General features: G+C 38.0%; 1 protein-coding gene across 6 annotated transcripts in view; it reads right to left on the bottom strand.

The window, feature by feature from the left end:
• Osbpl8 (oxysterol binding protein like 8) overlaps positions 1–19,166 on the bottom strand; it is a 141,584-nt gene that overhangs the window by 59,046 nt on the left and 63,372 nt on the right. The window contains exon 1 of one of the 6 annotated variants that reach the window (XM_060378041.1): positions 2,200–3,057. The exons of the other annotated variants lie outside the window; for them this stretch is intronic. Coding sequence (XP_060234024.1) covers positions 2,200–2,344 — 145 coding nt within the window. The 5' untranslated portion in view covers positions 2,345–3,057. Of the gene's footprint in view, positions 1–2,199; positions 3,058–19,166 lie in introns of those variants that run through there. 6 annotated transcript variants of the gene reach the window in all.

Below are 19,166 nucleotides of genomic sequence, written 5' to 3'. Positions count from 1 at the left end.
GTGTTGGTCTCGAACTAGAGTTACACTTAGCCATTATGTGAGTGCTGAGAATTGAACCTGCATCCTCTACAAGAGCAGTCAGTGCTCGTAATCACTGAGCCATCTCTCAAGACCCATATAACTGTAATTTTTTAAATCTAAATAAAAAAAATATTTAAAAAGCCTGAAGTGAAGCTTATAGACGATTGTCTTTGCTAAAGGTTTCCCACAATTCTTAGGTAGCATTCTAGAAACAAGTACAATGACCATAGCTGTAAATAAAAGCTGAGATTTTGAGATATAATTAGACCCAAGCTAAGCAAAATACTCTGCATCCCAGAGTTATTGTGAGTATACAGGCAAGGGTGGAGCTCAAGGATACAGCTCATTATCAGTGATAAAACAACTCATTTTCTTGAGATAGAAGGGTGTGGGAGAAAGAGATGGAAACAGAAACATCAAATTTCCTATAAAATTAAAATGAAAAAAATAAACTGACATGTAAGACAAAGTTAACTTTATCACTAATGCAAAACTGATTTCTCCTCTAATGCTATTTAGATGAAAGCAAATGCATCTAAGATAATTTTTCAGTCCAATAAAAGATCTCAGAAGACATCAGATGTCAATTTCTTTCTACCTTTAACTTAAATACATAATAAAAAGCCCTTTCTCTGGAGTACCCAATTCTACTGATTAACTGATACAGCTGATATTCTGAAACGTTTTTATCACAGAATATGGAAGCATCCCTACAGGATTTCTCTTCTGGGAGTATTGGGAGACACAGCACATCATTTATTCATCTATTAAAACAAAACTAACAAAATTATCTTAAATACATTCTTGGACAAGATAAACTCACAATGATGCCAATTGCCTAATTAGGTGTATATCTTCAAAACTTTCAGTGAAGCTTTCTATTGTTTACCAAGGTCACTGATTACTCCTTAACACTAAGCAGATTTATGCTCTGAAGGTCAACAAATAGCAGGAGCTATTATACCTAGCAATGCCTTAAATAGTCAAAAAGACAAGTACAAAAAAAGGAACTAAGTCTCACTGTATAAAAGCAAAGACAGCACTTAACAGTATTTGAAAGCTTCAGTATAGTGTATGTTAAAGCCACTTCTGAATAAAGAGACAGCAAAATTTATACTACTTAATGACATACATGAAGCATGAGAGGAACCACACTGTTAAGAAGATAATACAGATTAAATACTGTTCAAAGCTTATGCTACTCAGGTACAGCTTAGAACATGAATTTTGTTTTATTGTATTTGCTAAAAACATTGTTAGAAAAGAAACTGAAATTAGTGATTGTATAATAATTTCTTTAATTGTTTAGGTCTCTCAAAATAATCACATGATTATTCACAAAGAACCAAAAATAAAGGTTAGGAGTAAAATGGAAACTATTTCAAATTCAGCAAATGTCAAAAAATACAGAGACTTTAGCCAATATTTCTTTACAATAAATATTAAATGTACAAAAAGGTATAATTTTAATTATCTGAAAATAAGATATTAAAATGCATAACCAAATATTTGTCACAATAAGTGTTTTCAAAAAGCTCAAGTTGTCTACATCTTATCAACCAATCATTTAATGCCTAAATAATAGCTGTAAAGCATCTAATATCATTTAATACATATTACTGTGTAAATAATTTTCTTAGCAAAAATTAGCTCCACATGAATAAGCCTAGCAACAAATTTATACTTAGATGAAAAACTTTACTACAGTCAAGAATTAAATGATTGTAAGATTAGCACATATACTGAACATCAATTATAATTACTATTTTATAGAAATGACTAAATATTTGTGTTAAACATCTGGGTTTCACCTGCTAAAACCTCTATCAATACCGGTTCTTAATAGAAATATACATGTACTGTATGTCAAATTCAGAAATGCTTTAATTGTCATCAAGGGTCATATATTTACTTCTTCAATTAAATCAAAACACACATCATTAAAAAAAAATCAGGATTCCTATTTTACTGACTCATTAGTGCTTAAGTTTTAGCTAAAGAGACTACTACAAGAAAAATAGGAAAAGCCCAGCCATAATGAGGCAGTTACTGAAAGCTAAGCTCTCACAACAGAAGTGTTTAAATGAAACACAATGTTAAGATTTTTTAAATCCCTGATTCATTTTCATTAAGATTATGTAAGAAATTAGGCAAGAATGCAAGATTAAACAAACAAACCTTGCAAGGAAGGAGAAAGTTCATTGTATCCTCCAAACGAAGCATTCCGGACAAGCTTTCGGCCATCAATTCGTGGAGGAAATAAAACAGACGAAACCCCAGTACATGAAGAAAATCTACGCTGTTGTGAGCTCTCTTCTTTCATGGTTTAGGTCTATTTAGTATATAGGCTCACCCAGAAGGCTAATTAGCCCAATATGGCAAAGGCAGGCTTTTCTTTCACAACCAAATGTAGCAAACCAGCACAAACAAAGGACACACACATTTAACAGCAAAGGAGGACTAGAGACTGTCAAATCAGCAATAAACAGATAGAGAGACTGACAGGAAAGGCACTGAGCCAGGCAACTGGTTTCTTTTTTAAAAAATGAATTGATTAAAGGGCTATTCTACTGTTTTGCATTTGTATCAAAGGAATGATGCTCTGCACTGAACCGCTGCCTTGAAAAAACAAAGCAAGATCAATACTTAGCCATTCTGGATGAAGTAATAGGGTCTCTCCTCTCAACACGACAACACGATGAGCCTTTTACCACATCTATTATGTTTTTGTAGTATCTGGCCACATTTCCCTCCTCTTCTGGCTCTTTTCTTCACAGCTTTTGGTTACTTCAAAAATAGATCTCATCATTATACTTTTTATCTTTCTTGAATCTTCTGGATTTGTATCTAAACTGCTGCTTGTCTTGGCCATGATTAAGAATTCATAAGGAAAGATATTATTTCAAATACAATTCTGATGGATGACAACTGCTAAAGCAGAGAATTAACACGTAAGTGTTACTTCTAAGAGGAATACAGAGTCGTTAAGACAAGGTTAATGCGAGCCAATCAACACAGAAGATTACAACGACACTATAATAATGCTGTGCACTCTAACACACACTCCCTTAAAGCATTAGCTGCTACACTTCCTCTTCACTGTATTTAAACTGTTCAGAAAACAATCTACCACAGACTTTTGCTCACTGAAAAACAAATAATTTGCTATTTCAAAAGTAATAAACTATACCATCTTCATATGCCTAACTTTCAAAATTCCTAAGAACTCTTCTCACTTTATAAAATTAGTTTTGCCTTACCCTACCTTACTTCATTCAAGTTAAACTTGGTGATTTAGTCTTACAAAAACTTTGCCTCAAGATTCAGTTTCTTCCTTACCATGTGCATACATTGAGGCCGATTCTCAGCTCATATAAACCATCATTCCATAATCTAGGAGTATTTCTTTTTATAAGAAAAGGCATTTAAAAACTCAGTGTCCAGTAGTGATGGTGGTGCATGCTTTTAATCCCAGCACTGAGAGGGTAGAAGCAGGTCAGACAGCATTACATATAAAATAACTAAATTTCCTATGTAATGATGTTTTTCTCCCCTTAGGCAAAGGCATTTTAAAATTATTGTAAAAGAAAATTTATGGTAAATCCCATAAAAGCGGCTGTTTTGTTGTCAGATGGTCTCTGTGCATTGTTTTACTCTTCTCCATATAAAATGTAAATTATATTAATTGTTGACAATAAAAATTGCAATTCATGTAGTTGGGACTTGTCTTTCAAGGAGTAAAGAAGATATCATCACAAAAGGCATTCTCCTTTACCAGTTAAGTAGGGTTTGTTTAAATTTAATGGGGGTCTCCGTTTCCTTATCTATAAAATATTAAGAATAGCACTTATATTGTAGGATTATTACATAAAGCCTATGAAGGTTCCGGGTTAAAAATGGCAAGGTAAAAATATTAAAATACTATGTTCTCTCCTAAAATTCAAGGAACCTCAGAGGAAAGAGGTATTTCTTATAGAATATAAACAAGCACAGATGTACAACTACAACACAAATCGAACCATGAACCTGAGATGTCCAAATTGTCATGGTCTCACAGATGTGCAAAAGACAAGTCACTTGCCAGTGTTCATGTCAAACAGCCCTTTTGTACACAATTCACAGCAGCAAATTACACTTGATTGTATGTCAAATGGCCTACTCTTTAATATTTTTAAAATGTTCCCTAATAATACTGGAAACAACTGGAACATACAATATTTCAAGGAAAATGGTGCCCCTACTTAGAAACCCTAACCCTGTCATGTTGTAAGACCTGGGGTGTCACAGCTCAGGAGTTCAATCGCGCCCTTCCTAGAAACTCCCCCAGACCAAGACTCGTTGCAAAAGCAAGAGGTTTATTAACCATTGTACAACGGGGTCACCCCTGCCGGTCAGCAAAGAGTGGCACCGGGAGACAAAGGCCTTTAGGTTTTTTTTTTTTCTTTTCTTTTTTTTTTTTTAATTTTTCATCAATTACACTTTATTCATTCTGCATCCCCCCATGAGCCCCTCCCTCCTCCCCTCCCAATCCCACCCTCCCTCCTCCTTCTGCTTGCATGCCACTCAAGTCCACTGATAGGGGAAGTTCTCCTCTCCTTTCTGATCTTAGTCTATCAGTTCACATCAAAAGTGGCTGCATTGTCCTCTACTATTGCCTGGTAAGGCTGCTCCCCCCCAGGGGGAGGTGATCAAAGAGCAGGCCAATCAGATTATGTCAGAGGCAGTCCCTCTTCACGTTACTATGTAACCCAATTGGACTCTGAACTGCCTTGGGCTACATCTGTGCAGGGGTTCTGGGTTATCTCCATGAAGAGTCCGTGGTTGGAGTATGAGTCTCTGGGAAGTTCCCTGTGTTCAAATTTTCTTGTTCTGTTGCTCTCCTTGTGGAGACCCTGTCCTCTCCAGCTCTTACTATTTCCCAGTTCTTACCTAAAATTCCATTCACTCTGCCCAACAGTTGCCCATCAGGCTCAGCATCTGCTTTGATAGTCTGAAGGGCAGAGGCTTTCAAAGGCCCTCTGTGGTAGGTTCCTAGGTTGTTTCCTGTTTTCTTCTTCTTCTGATGTCTATCCTCTTTGCCTTTCCGGATGGGGATTGGATATTTTTGTTAGGGTCCTCTCTCTTGCTTAGTTTCTTTAGATGCACAGGTTTTAGTGGGTTTGTCCTATGTTGTATGTCTATATGAGTGAGTATATACCATGTGTGGCCTTTAGGTTTTTAAAAGAAAAATTGCGGGAAATTTGAGGTTGCAGTTTTGGCAATTTAGGATTGGATGAGGAAGTTATAAAGTAAGATAATTGGTTAGTCTTAGGTGTTCAAGCTTGGCCAGTCCTGCCAAGTGTGGATGCAGCTGCAATTTAAGGTGGGGGTAGTTAGCTCATCCTTGAAGATTAGGAGCTACAGACTTTTGGCTGGAGGTCAAAAGCTACTCAGAAGTCTAGGTTCATTGCTAAGAAATGCTATCTCAAGGACAAGGGTCTGGTCCTTCTTTTGCTGAGTGAAGGTCATTGCTTGCTTGCCCTTTTTTTATATCTGTCCTCACAGATAGGGTCACATTCCTTCACTCTCTGGAAAGGTACCAAGAGGCTTTAGCTTAACCTGGACCTAAAACTCAAAAATATAGGCTTTAGAAGACATACAGGTTACAAAGTTAGTCTAACCCTTTCAATGTCAAACTCTCTATTATGCATTAGAATACACTAAAAATATTTTTAGACACTATAGGTATCAAAATTGTACTTTTCATTCATGTTTTTATTTGCTTTGTTCCCCATGTGTGTTTTTGTGTTTTTTTTAAAGAATTCTCTAGTGTATTTCTTGTCAGTTCAGGTTCCAATAAAATCAAATTTATTGCACAATGTAGCCATTGTTCCTGAGAAGTTCACTATCTCCAAGCCTCTATATCATCTCCAACCAGATTCTGTCTCTGTCTCTGTCTGTCTATCTGTCTCTTTCTCTCTCTCTCTGAGAAATGAGACAATATACATGTAAATAATTTCCTCTAGGGCTTACTTCTGTCCCAGGATACCAAGTGGGAAAGACTGTACCAGCATATACACTGCACAAACAATAAAATAAAAGTAAAATAAAATAAAATAAAATAAAAAGTGACAGTAAGTCAGCACTGTGTGGGATATAACAGATCACCAAAAGTTGCCTGCCAGGTCATCATCTTTCACAAGGAGAGCTGCCTGGTCAGCTTTGCCCAAGTTCTCTGACCTTGTCCTTGTGCATACTAGAACTCTGTCTCTTTCCTAGACCCACATTTGAATTAGCTGAGAATACCTCTAGTATAAGAAAGTGTCCACTTTTCATTTGGTAGGATATTGTGAGCTAAACAGTATGAAATGTTCTGCCATATTTCTGCTACTTGCCAGAACCAAACTGGAAGCAATGCTGAGTCTGTTTTCCAGCACTCAATAATGATTATGACCAATCATTTTCCACAGAGCCTCTTATCTTTATGACTGTAGCAAAATAACTGACATAAGCAATATAAAAGAAAAAGAAAGCATTTGCTCATGGTTTCAGAGGTTTTGGTCCATGTCTCTTTTGGCTGGCCCCGTTACTAAGGCATGTGGAGAAGCATGTGACAGAACCTGCTCACTTCACAGTAGCCAGGAAGCCGAGGGAGACACAGGAAAGGCTAAGGACCGGATTACCTTCCACTAGTCTACTCAGAAAGTAGGCTGTCATCAAGGGTTTAGTCTACCGGTGAATTTAGAGCCTCAAGAGCCAATTACCTCTCAGTATCCCAACACCTGGGGACCAAGCCCAAAACACGTGAGCCTTTGCTTTGTGTTCATTTATATCCAAACCTGAGTCTTAGTAAACTCTCAAAAAAAATCAACGCCATGCTCTAACCCAGAGAGTTTTTGCTTATTCTTCTCTGGTAATACTGTCCCTTCTTTACACAAGTAGACTTGTTGAATAGGTAGAAGATACATGGACTGAGGCTAGATCTGTAATTTGAGTTCCTAGAGAATGAACTACAATAACTTGCTTATACATGAATGTAATTTAAACTTGGTCCAATTTTGCAGCAGAAAGCCAGATCTCAGCCAAGATCACAAAGCTCCTGAGCTTCAGCCAGTCCCAGGCAGCCAACTGATCAGGCCAGGCTCAAATTAGGCAAAGAGCTATTTCATACTCCACTTCTGAGCTCTGTCTATCAATACTCACTGGCCACACTGAAAAGAACTCTTTGAAGCTCTGTCTAGTACCAAGTGCTGCTGATAAATGAGTTATTCTTTTTCCAAGAAACTGTTAAATTCATCTAAAGTTTTTCTTTGAAGACTACTTAGTTCTTCCAAATAACTGTCTTAGATATACACACATGGTGACGCCATTACTATAACCCAAGACAAGAGAAATCCACAGCTGAAGACTGCACCTGTGTCAGCAGGTGGAACAGCAAATGGGGCTTAGGAGCTACATGTGAGGATTTCTAAGTACTAATAATGACACCTTCTCAGCCTGTAGACCTATGTAAATAGGCACTAATTTTATCTTCTGTAAATGTCAAGCACATTTTATGCATTTATGTGGAATAGTTCATAGTGTTTAGAGATATTTCCTTATTTCCTTTTAACAATTAAATTGTTAAATTGTTGCCTAATGCATAGAAAACACAATATAGAAGCCACTCTGATGAGCAAAATTTAAATTACAATTATCTATCTATCTATCTGTGTGTGTGTGTCCGTGCACACGCACGCGCATGCATGCATGCATGCATGCACACGCTTGCAAGTGTGGGGGGTAGGGCACCATCGCCCCATGATACACCTGTGGGGGTCAGAGGACAATCTGCAAGAACTGGTTCTTTCCTTCCACACCATTTGGGTCTCAGGGATCAGATAGAACTCAGATTGTCAGGCTTGATAGACTGGCTGAGTTGTTTCATTGGCAATATTATGACAATCTTACTATACATTTATGAAAAATGTGCACAAAATATGGTTCTATATTCATCAAAGAAGAATGCAGATGACTGCAGTCGACTGAACTGAAGCCCTGTTACTTAGTAAAGAAGAGAGTATGCTCTTCCAAATTTCCCAAAGAAGATTAAATCCCAACAGTAAGAACTAATTAGTATAGGTAATAGCTGATCACCCTTAGAGTATCTTAGGTTAAAAATACACTTAAAACATTTTTTTTCAAGAAAAAATATGTCCCTTTTTCTTACATTCCTCTTTCTACTTTGATTAAGAAGCAACTTAAAAGGCCTGGCAATGATAAGCAGACCGCCCATACCTGCAATCTCTGCAAAGATGCTTAAAACAAAGCTCGATTAATCATTCATAATTTTCAATAAATGCTTTCAAGTTATTTTAGTTTCCCTTGTAGACACAGTGTTAAACATAGATACTGTAACATTTTGCAAGAGGAATTTAAAAATACTCTATTCTTATTTTCTTAATTTGCAAAATACGATGTTGACTTTCATTATGTTTTGAAGCAACTTCCTAAACACAAAGAATTTCCAACCAGAAAATAACCACATCTTAAGACGTATTGGTAACTTCAGAATTGAATGCATTAAGGACTCAAAAACTCAGAAGGTGGCACAACCTATAATTCATACTATTTCTAACAGAATTATTTATGGAAGGAAGCTGGCACAAGCACCCAGAAAGTGGGTGGAGTTACAGATGGGGGGAAGGGGAAAATCAAGTCTTCTTTAGATGATACAATTTTCATGAGATATAATACATACACATTCAAGAATATATCTGTGTGCTTATGACCCAGTAAGTTCAGAATATGTTCAAATGTCTTACCAAGAAAGGAGGAATTGCTTCGGTTCATGGGAGAAAGTGACTTCTAGGTGTCTTTTTACCTGTGAACCACATTAATGAAGGTTTTCTTGTGTTTGTCATCTGAGATTATACTAGCAACGCCTAACATGGCCACTTGGGGAATATGAGTCAACCCCTTTATGGTAGAAAGCTACCTCATAGAAAATCTCCCTTTATGCTGATGTTTTCTTTTAGCTCTAGACACAGACTCCTGTCATTCTTAATTCTGCCAAAACAACGAGGGAACTGACTTTATGTTTAAGAGTATTTACTACAGGGTATCAGAAATGCAGTACTCAGATGGTCTAAATTAATATTGATGAAACCAGAACGATCACACAAAGGCTTTTGTTATAAAATAACTCAAAACTCTAACACTTAAGAATTAGTTTGAGGGCTGGAGAGATGGCTCAGTGGTTAAGAGCACTGTCTGTTCTTAAAGGTCATGAGTTCAAATCCCAGCAACCACATGGTGGCTCACAACCATCTATAATATGAACTGATTCCTTCTTTTGGCAGGTGTAAATGCAGATAGGACACTCACATACATAAAATAAATAAATCTTAGAAGAAAAAAAGAATTACTTTGAGCTATGTACATGCCTGTAATCCGAGCAGGAGGATTATAAATTCAAGCCAGGCTGAAATGTATAGGAAGCTGTATCTCAAAAAATAAAAATAAAAAAATTATAAAATGGGCTGAAGTTTAAGCAAGGAACATAGGCTGTTCCCTCACAAAGCAATGTATTTACAAGCTGGCCTAAAAATAAAAATGTAGAAAATAGTTCTTTGCAACAAAGAAGGTTAGCTACCAATTATAGGACACCGTGAGTATGATCCAGAGGGAATGAGTATCTCTCATGAGATGAGCTATGATTTAGTCCCATGCTCCTTTGGTACTCCGGTTCTTTAAAAATACAGAGAAAGAAGAAAACAGGCTTAATTAGTGAATATGTCTGTCTTTCCAAACAAACAACTGAAAGACACACTAAGCCCAAACAAGTCAGAATGAAACAAATATTACCCTTTCTGAAACTAGCAGTACTTAACTTATACTATAAGGAAGTAAGCTGATTTTTTTTTTTTTTTTTTTTTTTTAAAGCAGGGGGATTGGGGCAGGGCTAAAGAGATGGCTCTGAGGGTTAAAACACTCTTCCAGGGAACAGAGATTGATCCCTAGCATCTATCTGGTGGCTTGACTGTCTGTAACTGCAGTTCCAAGGAATCCGATACCCTCTTCTGGCTTCCATAGCACCAGGCCTGCACATGATGCTTAGACACACATTCAGGGAAAATATCCATATACATAAATTTAACAAAAATTTTAATGGTAAGATAAGCTACTAAGAAAAATGTGTAAATTATGCAATTTTGGTAAAAAACTGAGTCACCACTATAATAGAATATGTAAGAAAGATAATCCTGACAAATATGGATTGAGTAAAGAAAGTCAATCTCCTCAGATATTCTTATGAAAACCAATATCATGGGAAGAAATTATACTTCAAAAAGCAATTTACAGTATCTAACACCATTTACAAACCTGCTTGTTAAAATTGAACCTAAACTCTATTATAATAACCATATAAAGAAGCAAATTATGAAATCTCAAAAGTCTTGGTATAGGACGTTGAAAGCGAAGACAGCATAATCTAATAAGGTTTAATAAGAGGAGTATATATTTAAGGTCCATCTTCAAGCCAGAAAGGGCAGCAGACATCAGCACTTGGGAGGTTCGGAGATAAGGAGTTCAAGATCTTGCTTAGTTTGAGGCCATCCTGGCCTATATAAGATACTGTTTCAATGAGTGAATAAAGAAAGAAACAAAATGTATCTTTAGAAATGATCAGCAACTACAAGGGAGAAAGACATTTTACGATGAAAGACCAAGAAAAAGCACAGTAAAACTAAGGGTCAATGAAAGATAACATCTAGATAGGCTTATGAAGAAAAACACAAGATGAGACTGGGAGAATAAAATTGACATAGGTAAGAAAGAGCCTTGACTACCAGATAAAAAAATGATACCATATGCTCTCAGGTCCACCTTTCCATTTGCTGGGTCAAATGATGCTACATGCAATACACTTTCAAATCTTTGTAAACATGCATTGTTTCACCCAAGAGATTCTGCATGGAGTAGACTCTGACTAAGCAAAGCTCCCAGGTGATTCTCAGGCACTGCCCAGCACATGCCACAGCTCTAAGTAACAGTAAGCCATTGTCTTTTCACAATGCAATGACACAAATGCAGGCAAGTCATCTAACCAATTTTTTCATTACAGGGTTAAAGAATAAAAAAGTGATGTTTTTATTTATAATTTTTATTGTTATTCATGTTATTTCCTTGGAGACCTACTTTATAGGCCCCGTGTATTCATTGGCCATATGCACCTATCTGTAGGAGCCTCTATTTCACCATAACTTTACTTAACAATTTTTTGTTCAGTTGTTTTGTATAGAAAAGTGGACCTGGTATATTAGAAGGCAAGGGCTCAAAAGAAGAACAGGCCACTGTAATAGGCCACACAGTTATAAAACCTACAGTAGTAGGCCACACAGTTAAAAACCTGACCTAAGATATTGATACTAAGAATGACAGTACCAAGAGGGAAATGAAGCCAAGTATGGTAGCACACCTCCCAGCATTTGGCAAGTTGAAGGCAGGAGGATCAAGAATTCAAGATTGTCCTTGGCTACAGAGTGAGTTTGAGGCTAGCCTGAATTGTATGAGTCCCTTTCTCAAAAAAGCATGAAGGAGTGAGGATGAGAAAGAGAGGGGGAGGGAGAGGAAAGTTGGAGATGGAGAAAGATGAAGAGAGAGGAGACAAAGAAAGAGACAGAGGAGAGAATATATCCTGACAATATAAAATCTGTCAAAGAAACAGATTTCTTTAATATGAAAAAGGCTTGGGAAAATTATACATCTATCCTTGTTAAAATTAAGGCATGCCAAGACTGGAAAAAGTATAATACAGAGTATAAAAAGATGGCACAAATATATTTAACAACTGTTAAAACTCAATAATAATGTGAAAAGCCTTTTTTGTTTGTTTCTCTGTGTAGCCCAAGCTGTCCTGGAACTCGTTCTGCAGACCACTACTATCTGGCCTGAAAAGCCTAATTTTTAAGAGGGCCAAATATGAATTGATATTACATAAAAGATATACATACTCTTATGGACTAATGCTCAACATAAGTCAGTAGGGAAATACAAAGCCAAACGAACAAACAAAGCCTCTACAATATGGTTCCACTGTACGACTAGAAGAATAACAAAGAGAGAAGGACTAAGCACACAGAGCAGCAGTTAGCTCACAGGCGGCTGGCGGGGTCAGAGAGGCGACTACCTTCAGAACAGCATGTGGTCTGCTGCCCCCGCTCTCCGAGGGCAAGGAGGCCAGTGACTGGGCTAAATGGCGAGACTGTGGTCTCCACCTTCCCACCGCTCTGAAAACAAAGTTTGGCGATACTTATAAAAATGTGATGGTTTGAGAACTGTATCTTTGTTTTAACTATTCATACAACATGGATATATAATAATGCTTAATTTCACTGTTACAATAATTAAAGAGCTTGAAAGTCCAAACCAAATTATTACCACCAATAGCCAGCAATTAGACTTGTAGGTACTACCAAAAAGAAATGCAACTATCTCTCTACACAGCATTGAATACATATAATAGGATTATTAAATCTAAAATCTAGATTAAAATTCTTTTCCAGATTAAAGCTGCTTTATATATTGGGCAAGGCTGGACAAGAAAAATCACTCTTCCCAACTGATCAAATTCCTTATTTGTAAAAGGGAAAGTGATTTATATACCATCTGCTCCTATAAGAATTCTATGAGTAAACACATGTAAAAGCACTAGATGACTTTGTCTTAAGCATTAGTCACTGCACTTTTATAGCTAATCCATCCCACTCAGAAGCTGAGATACTGGTTGTGAGTATTTGACATACTGTGGATATCAAGGTTTTCTAGATGTATTTACCTGCTATTATGGAAGATCATCTCATCACAGAGTTAACAGGTCCTAGTTCTTTGTTTCTATGGGGGGGGTGTTTATTTTATGTTTTGCTTGTTTCAGACAGGGTCTCACACAGCCCCAAGGCCTCATCCTCTTCCCTCTAACTGCCAAGTGCACCATCATGGCCCAGTTTAGTACTAGTATTAAATTAGTAATAAATTAGTATTAGGCATGGGATTATCCACACTAAAAGAATTTATTTTTAATTTGTTCATTATTATTCTGTGCACAAGCATGATGTACTGGGGGAGGGAATGCATACAGAGCAGCGGAGGATAAATTTATGGAATCAGTTCTCTTCTACCATCATATGAATCTTGAGGCTCAAAGTCAAGCTGTCAAATTTGCTCAGCAAGTACATTACCCACTGAGTACACTGGCACTGAGCCAGCCACCTCATACCAAAAAAAGTTCTAAATGAGCCTCTTAAAGATGCTGGAGTACAGATAGGTGGAAATGTGTATCTCCAATCTAAGTAGATCATTTTTGTCAATAGTTATGACGACTGTTAGTATAATAATCATATCAACTATCAGGAATTATTACCTACCAGATTCTGTGGTAAGGTCCTGATGGACATGATCTTATTTTAAAACTCAGAGAAATATAATATGCTAAAAAAACTATTATGTTCATTTAAGATTTTATTTTTTGTTATGTATGTGTGTATGGGGGGTGTTCTGCACATGGTTGCAGAGCCCAAGGAAGCCAGAAGACAGCTGGACATGAGTGGAATATCTGAACTCAGGCCCTCCAGAATAGCAGCACTCCCCAGAACAGCAGCGCCCACCCCTAAGCACTGAGACATCCCTCCAGCTTCTATTACCTTGATTTTATTAAAAATTAAAACATAATGAATTTATAAGAATGTTTAATTTACCCATATTAAATTTTTACATTAAAAAAACAAAAAGATGATGATCTCTTCTCTTTAGAAAAAAAATCATTGATAAATGTTAAAAGAATGTCTAAAGTAGAAAGGCAACATTGTTCAACTGGTTCAGCTGATATCCTGTGTACTGGTGACTTTTATGTCAACTTTAAACAAGCTGGAGTCATCAGAGAGGAGGGGGCCTAAATTAAGAAAACACCTCCAAAAGATCTGCTGTAGGTAATTTTCTTAATTAGTGATCAATGGGGGAGTGGTCCAGCCCATTGAGGCTGGTACCACTTCAGGCTGGTGGTCCTGGGTTCTATAAGAAAGCAGGCTGAGCATACACAAGAGGAGGAGCAGGCTACTCCTCCATGGCCTCTGCATCAGCTCCTGCCTGAGTTCCTGCCCTCACTGCTTTTGATGATGAACAGTTATATGGAACTGTGAGTGAAATAAACCCTTTCCTCCTCAAGCTACTTTTGGTCATGGTGTTTCATCTCAGCAATAGTAACCCTAACTAAGACAACCATCTTTTGGCACAAAGCTTTACAAGGGCAATGGAGAAACTGCTCAGTGGTTAAGAGCACTTGCTACAATTTCACAGGATCAGAGTTTAGTTACCAGTATCCACACCAGGCAGTTCATAATTGCTTGTTGCTCTGGGTCCAGAGGATCCAGACACCCCCTTTTGACTTGCAGGTACACACTCACATGCACATACCCACAGAGCCACACACACAATATATAAAATCAGTCATAAAATTATAAAAATATGGAGGTAGATATCATTAGATAAAAGGCTGATGGAAAACTGGGTGTTTACAGGATGCCAAGCACAGTCTTTCTTCTTCACTCAGTCAGTTAAAGAGGAAAAGCTGCAACTTTAAATAAAAATATCAGACTAGTGCCACTTGAATCTATAACTCAACCTCATGCCCCCAGTAGGACAATCAGAAATTAAGTGAATCCTCATGTGTGATGGAACACATTGTAAAACACCTTCCCTATAAAACACTATTGTTCAAAAATGATCAAAATTAATATAATCAAATCTTGATGTTCTCACATTGATAGGAAATACAACCAAATGAAGTAACAGTTGAAGGAAGCATATGCCAACACTGTTTAGGACATTGGCTCAGTTTGCTGAAAAGTCAGAGACACATGAGAAAAACAAACAAGGACATTCTTCAGGACTGAAGCTATGATAGCATAACAACCAATTTCATTTCACAATCCTAATAAATAAAGACCTGGGGCTGGGATACAGCTTAGTGGCAGAGGTCTTACCTAGCCACTAAGGTTCTGGGTTCAATCCCCAATGCCACAGAAACTAGGGGTGGTGGTACACAAATGTAATCTGGCACTCATGAAGTAAAAACAGAGGATCATGAGTTCAAGGTCATAATCGAAGATTACATAAAGCCAGCCTGGATTACATGGCACCCTGCCTACAAAACAAGAAGGGGCGGAGGAAAGCGGGGCTGAACATGACTGATCTCAAAAGGTAATTCACAAAGTTAAAACATTAAAACCTCACACAGCTAGTGTACTTATAATAGTCAGAGGTTTAAATGTTAATGTTTGAAGCACAAGGTAACAAACAGTCCTATTTACCTTAACCATGGGTACTACATTCTAAGACCTCAGTGGATTTCTACAACCATAAATAGTACTAAGCTTTATGCAGACTATACTATGTATAGATGTATCTAATAACGTTTAGTTTGTAAGTGGATACCATTAAAGATTAACAATAACTACAACAAATAGACCGTGATACAACGTATGGTGACGTTCCCCCTCCCTTACCACAGGGTGGATGTTGCTTCCAGCAGAATACCCTGAACAAAGAGATAATTCACATTCCTGGAAGGACAGAGCAGGGTCTTGAAAAGATTCCATCACAGTACTCAGAACTGAGAGCAACTTAAACCTGAGGGGTTACTCATCTCTGAAATTTCCCACTTAACAATTTCAAATCATAATACAGAATGAATAACTGAAACCACCCAAAATAAAAACACAATGAAAAATTCAAGTTCTTAAGTCTTAAAAGCAGAAGCTCTTACACTGCTGCTACAGAGTGCCACAGAGGAGCTGAAAACTCTAGCTGAGCACCAGAATACTCCATAAATTAGAAAGCACAATCCCACAGGCTGGTGGGAGTCTCTAACACCCATTTATGGGGTCTGCAAGGAAAAATGTCAGTTCCATAATTCTACAAGCATTAGTTACCAAATTCTTTGCTGCCATGTACTCACAGAAAAAGAATGTATTTCGTTTACAAACATCATCAAAGGAACAGTGAAAAAAACTATTAATCTTGAACCTTTTATACACATAGATTTAAATATTTTATGCAATAAAATGAGAAATATATAAGCCACTAACCTGTAGTGCATTTTTTAATACAGAGCTCAAGGCAGACCAATGAGTTCTTTTTAATTCTTTATTAATTACACTTTATTCACTTTGTATCCCCCCTGTGGTTCCCTCCCTCCTCCCATCCCAATCACTACCTTCCTCCACCCTCTGCATGCATGCCCCTCCCCAAGTCCACTGATAATCCTTCCTTCTGATCCTAGTCTGTTAGGTCTCATCAGGAGTGGCTGCATTGTCTTCTTCTGTGGCCTGGTAATGTTGTTTCCCCCTCAGGGGGAGGTAATCAAAGAGCAGGCCAATCAGTTCATGTCAGAGACAGTCCCTGTTCCTATTACAATGGAACCCACTTGGATACTGAACTGCCATGGGTTTTAAAGCAGAAAGTATGCAAACATACTTTTCAATTGCATTTTGCAGCTGATGTTTAAGAGTACTATCCATCAAATTTTGCTGGACTTAGTATGTGTGTGTATATACATACTTTTATTTTTATTAATTATAGTTTATTCACTTTGCATACCAACTGTAGTACCCTCCCTCATCCCCTTCCAATCCCACCCTCTCTCCCTCTTCTCCACCATGCCCCTCCCCCAGTCCACTGATAGGGGAGGTCCTCCTCCCCTTCCATCTGATCCTGGTCTATCAGGTCTCATCAAGAGTGGTTGTATTGTCTTCCTCTGTGGTCTGGTAAGGCTGCACCCCCTTAAGTGGGAGGTAATCAAAGATCAGGGCAATCAGTTCATGTCAGAGACAGTCCCTGTTCCCATTACTAGGGAACGCACTTGGACACTGAGTGGACACTACCATGAGCTACACCTGTGCAGGAGTTCTAGGTTATCTCCATGAATGGTCCTTGGTTGGAGTATCAGTCTCAGAAAACACCCGTGTCCAGATTTTTTGGTTCTGTTGCTCTCTTGTGGAGCTCTTGTCCCCTCCAGGTCTTTCTATCTCTCCCTTCTTTCATAAGATTCCCTGCACTCTGCCTAAAGTTTGGCTGTGAGTCTCAGCATCTTCTTTGATACCCTACAGGGTAGAGTCTTTCAGAGGCCCTCTGTGGTAGGCTCCTGTCCTGTTCCCTGTTTTCTCCCTCTTCTGATGTCCATCCTCTTTGCATTTCTGAATGAGGATTGAAAATCTTTTTTTTTTTTTTCCTGTTTTAGAAATGTATTTATTTTTATTTTTATTTTTTAGGTTTTTTTTTTTTCTTTTTTTTTTTTTTTCTTTTTTTTTTTTTATCAGTTACATTTTATTAACTCTGTATCCCAGCCGGGTCCCGATCCCTCATTCCCTCCCAGTCCCTCCCTCCCTCCCTCCCTCATCTCCACCGTGCCCCTTTCCAAGTCCATTGATGGGGGGACCTCCTCCCCATTCATCTGATCCTGTTTTATCAGGTATCTTCAGGACTGGCTGCAAAGCCCTCCTCTGTGGCCTAACAGGACTGCTCCTCCCTTCGGAGGTGGGGAGACCAAAGAGCCAGTCATCGAGTTCCTGTTAGAAATAGTCCCTGTTCCCCTCACTTTGGGAAACCAATTGGTTACTGAGCTACCACAGGCTACATCTGAGTGGAGGTTCTAGGTTATATCCATACATGGTCCTTGGTTGAATGTCAGTCTCAGAAAAGACCCTGTGCCCAGATATATTTGGTCCTTGTGGAGCTCCTATCCTTTCCCCATCAGACTAACTCCCCTTCTTTCTTATGATTCCCTGTACTCTGCCAAAGGTTTGGTCATGAGTCTTTGCTTTGAAAACACTGCTAGTTAGAGTCTTTCAGATGCGCTCAGTAGACTCCTGTCATACGTTCAATGCACATCCCATCTGTCTTTCTAAACGAGGATTGATCATCTTACCCCATGTCCGCTCAATTGATTATCTTTTTTTAGGTGTATAGATTTCATTATGTTTATCATATCTTATAGGTCTATATAAGTGAGTATATCCCATGTTTGTCTTTCTCCTTCTGGGATATTTCACTCAGAATGATCTTTTCTAGATCCCACCATTTGCCTGCAAATTTCATGATTTCCTCCTTTTTTATTGCTGAGTAGTATTCCATTGTATAAAAATACCACAATTTCTGTACCCATTCCACCATTGATGGACATCTGGGTTGTTTCCAGGTTCTGGCTATTACAAATAGAGCTGCTATAAACATGGTTGAGCAAGTGAGTATATGCCATATATGTGTTTTTCTGCTCCTGGGATACCTCATTCAGTGTGTATATTTTTGTATCCAGATTTTATTCATATACTTCAAATCAGCACAGTACAGCATATTGACTATAAAGAAGCAGAAACGAAAAGTCTTTTTCTTAAGCTAGGCAAAATACCAAAAGTATAGAGAGGGAGGGGCATAATCTATAATGAAAGTGTTAGCCATGCTCCGGAAATTTCAAACAGTATAGAGAGGGAGGGGCATGATCTATGATGAAAGTGTTAGCCATGCTCCGGAAATTTCAAAAAGTATAGAGAGGGAGGGGCATGATCTATGATGAAAGTGTTAGCCATGCTCCGGGAATTTCAAACAGTATAGAGAGGGAGGGGCATGATCTATGATGAAAGTGTTAGCCATGCTCCGGAAATTTCAAACACTCATAAGGAAATCACTACACAGACTATATGTGCAGCCCCATATTTACTGAAGTCAGAGTAGCCATGACAACGGAACCAACATTTATGCTCATGAACAGGTAAAGGTGTGTGATGTTCAGTCACGGAAGTAAGTCCTATTACTTGTAGCAACTTGAAGAGAACTATAAGACATGATTAGATAATGCAAGCAGGCACAGAAATTACCCACCCAGAGGAATGGAAGGTAAAAGAATGAAGAACGTAGCCAGGCATGGTGGCACACACGTAATCCTGGCACTCCAGAGGCAGAGGCAGGTGGATCTCTGTGAGTTTGAGGCCAGTCTGTTCTACACAGTGAGTCCAGGGTACAGAGAAAAACCCTGTCTCAAAAAAAGAAAAAAAAAAAAAAAGAGTCAATAATATATAAGCTAAAAGAACTAGTCTTACAGAAGTGAGTGCAAAACAGTGACTATAAATTACTGG

This window comes from Meriones unguiculatus, chromosome 2 (assembly GCF_030254825.1).
Source record: "Meriones unguiculatus strain TT.TT164.6M chromosome 2, Bangor_MerUng_6.1, whole genome shotgun sequence".
NCBI classification, from domain to species: Eukaryota; Metazoa; Chordata; class Mammalia; order Rodentia; family Muridae; genus Meriones; species Meriones unguiculatus.
The sequence above is the reverse complement of the archived record's forward strand: the minus strand, read 5'-3'. Positions and strand labels throughout refer to the sequence as shown.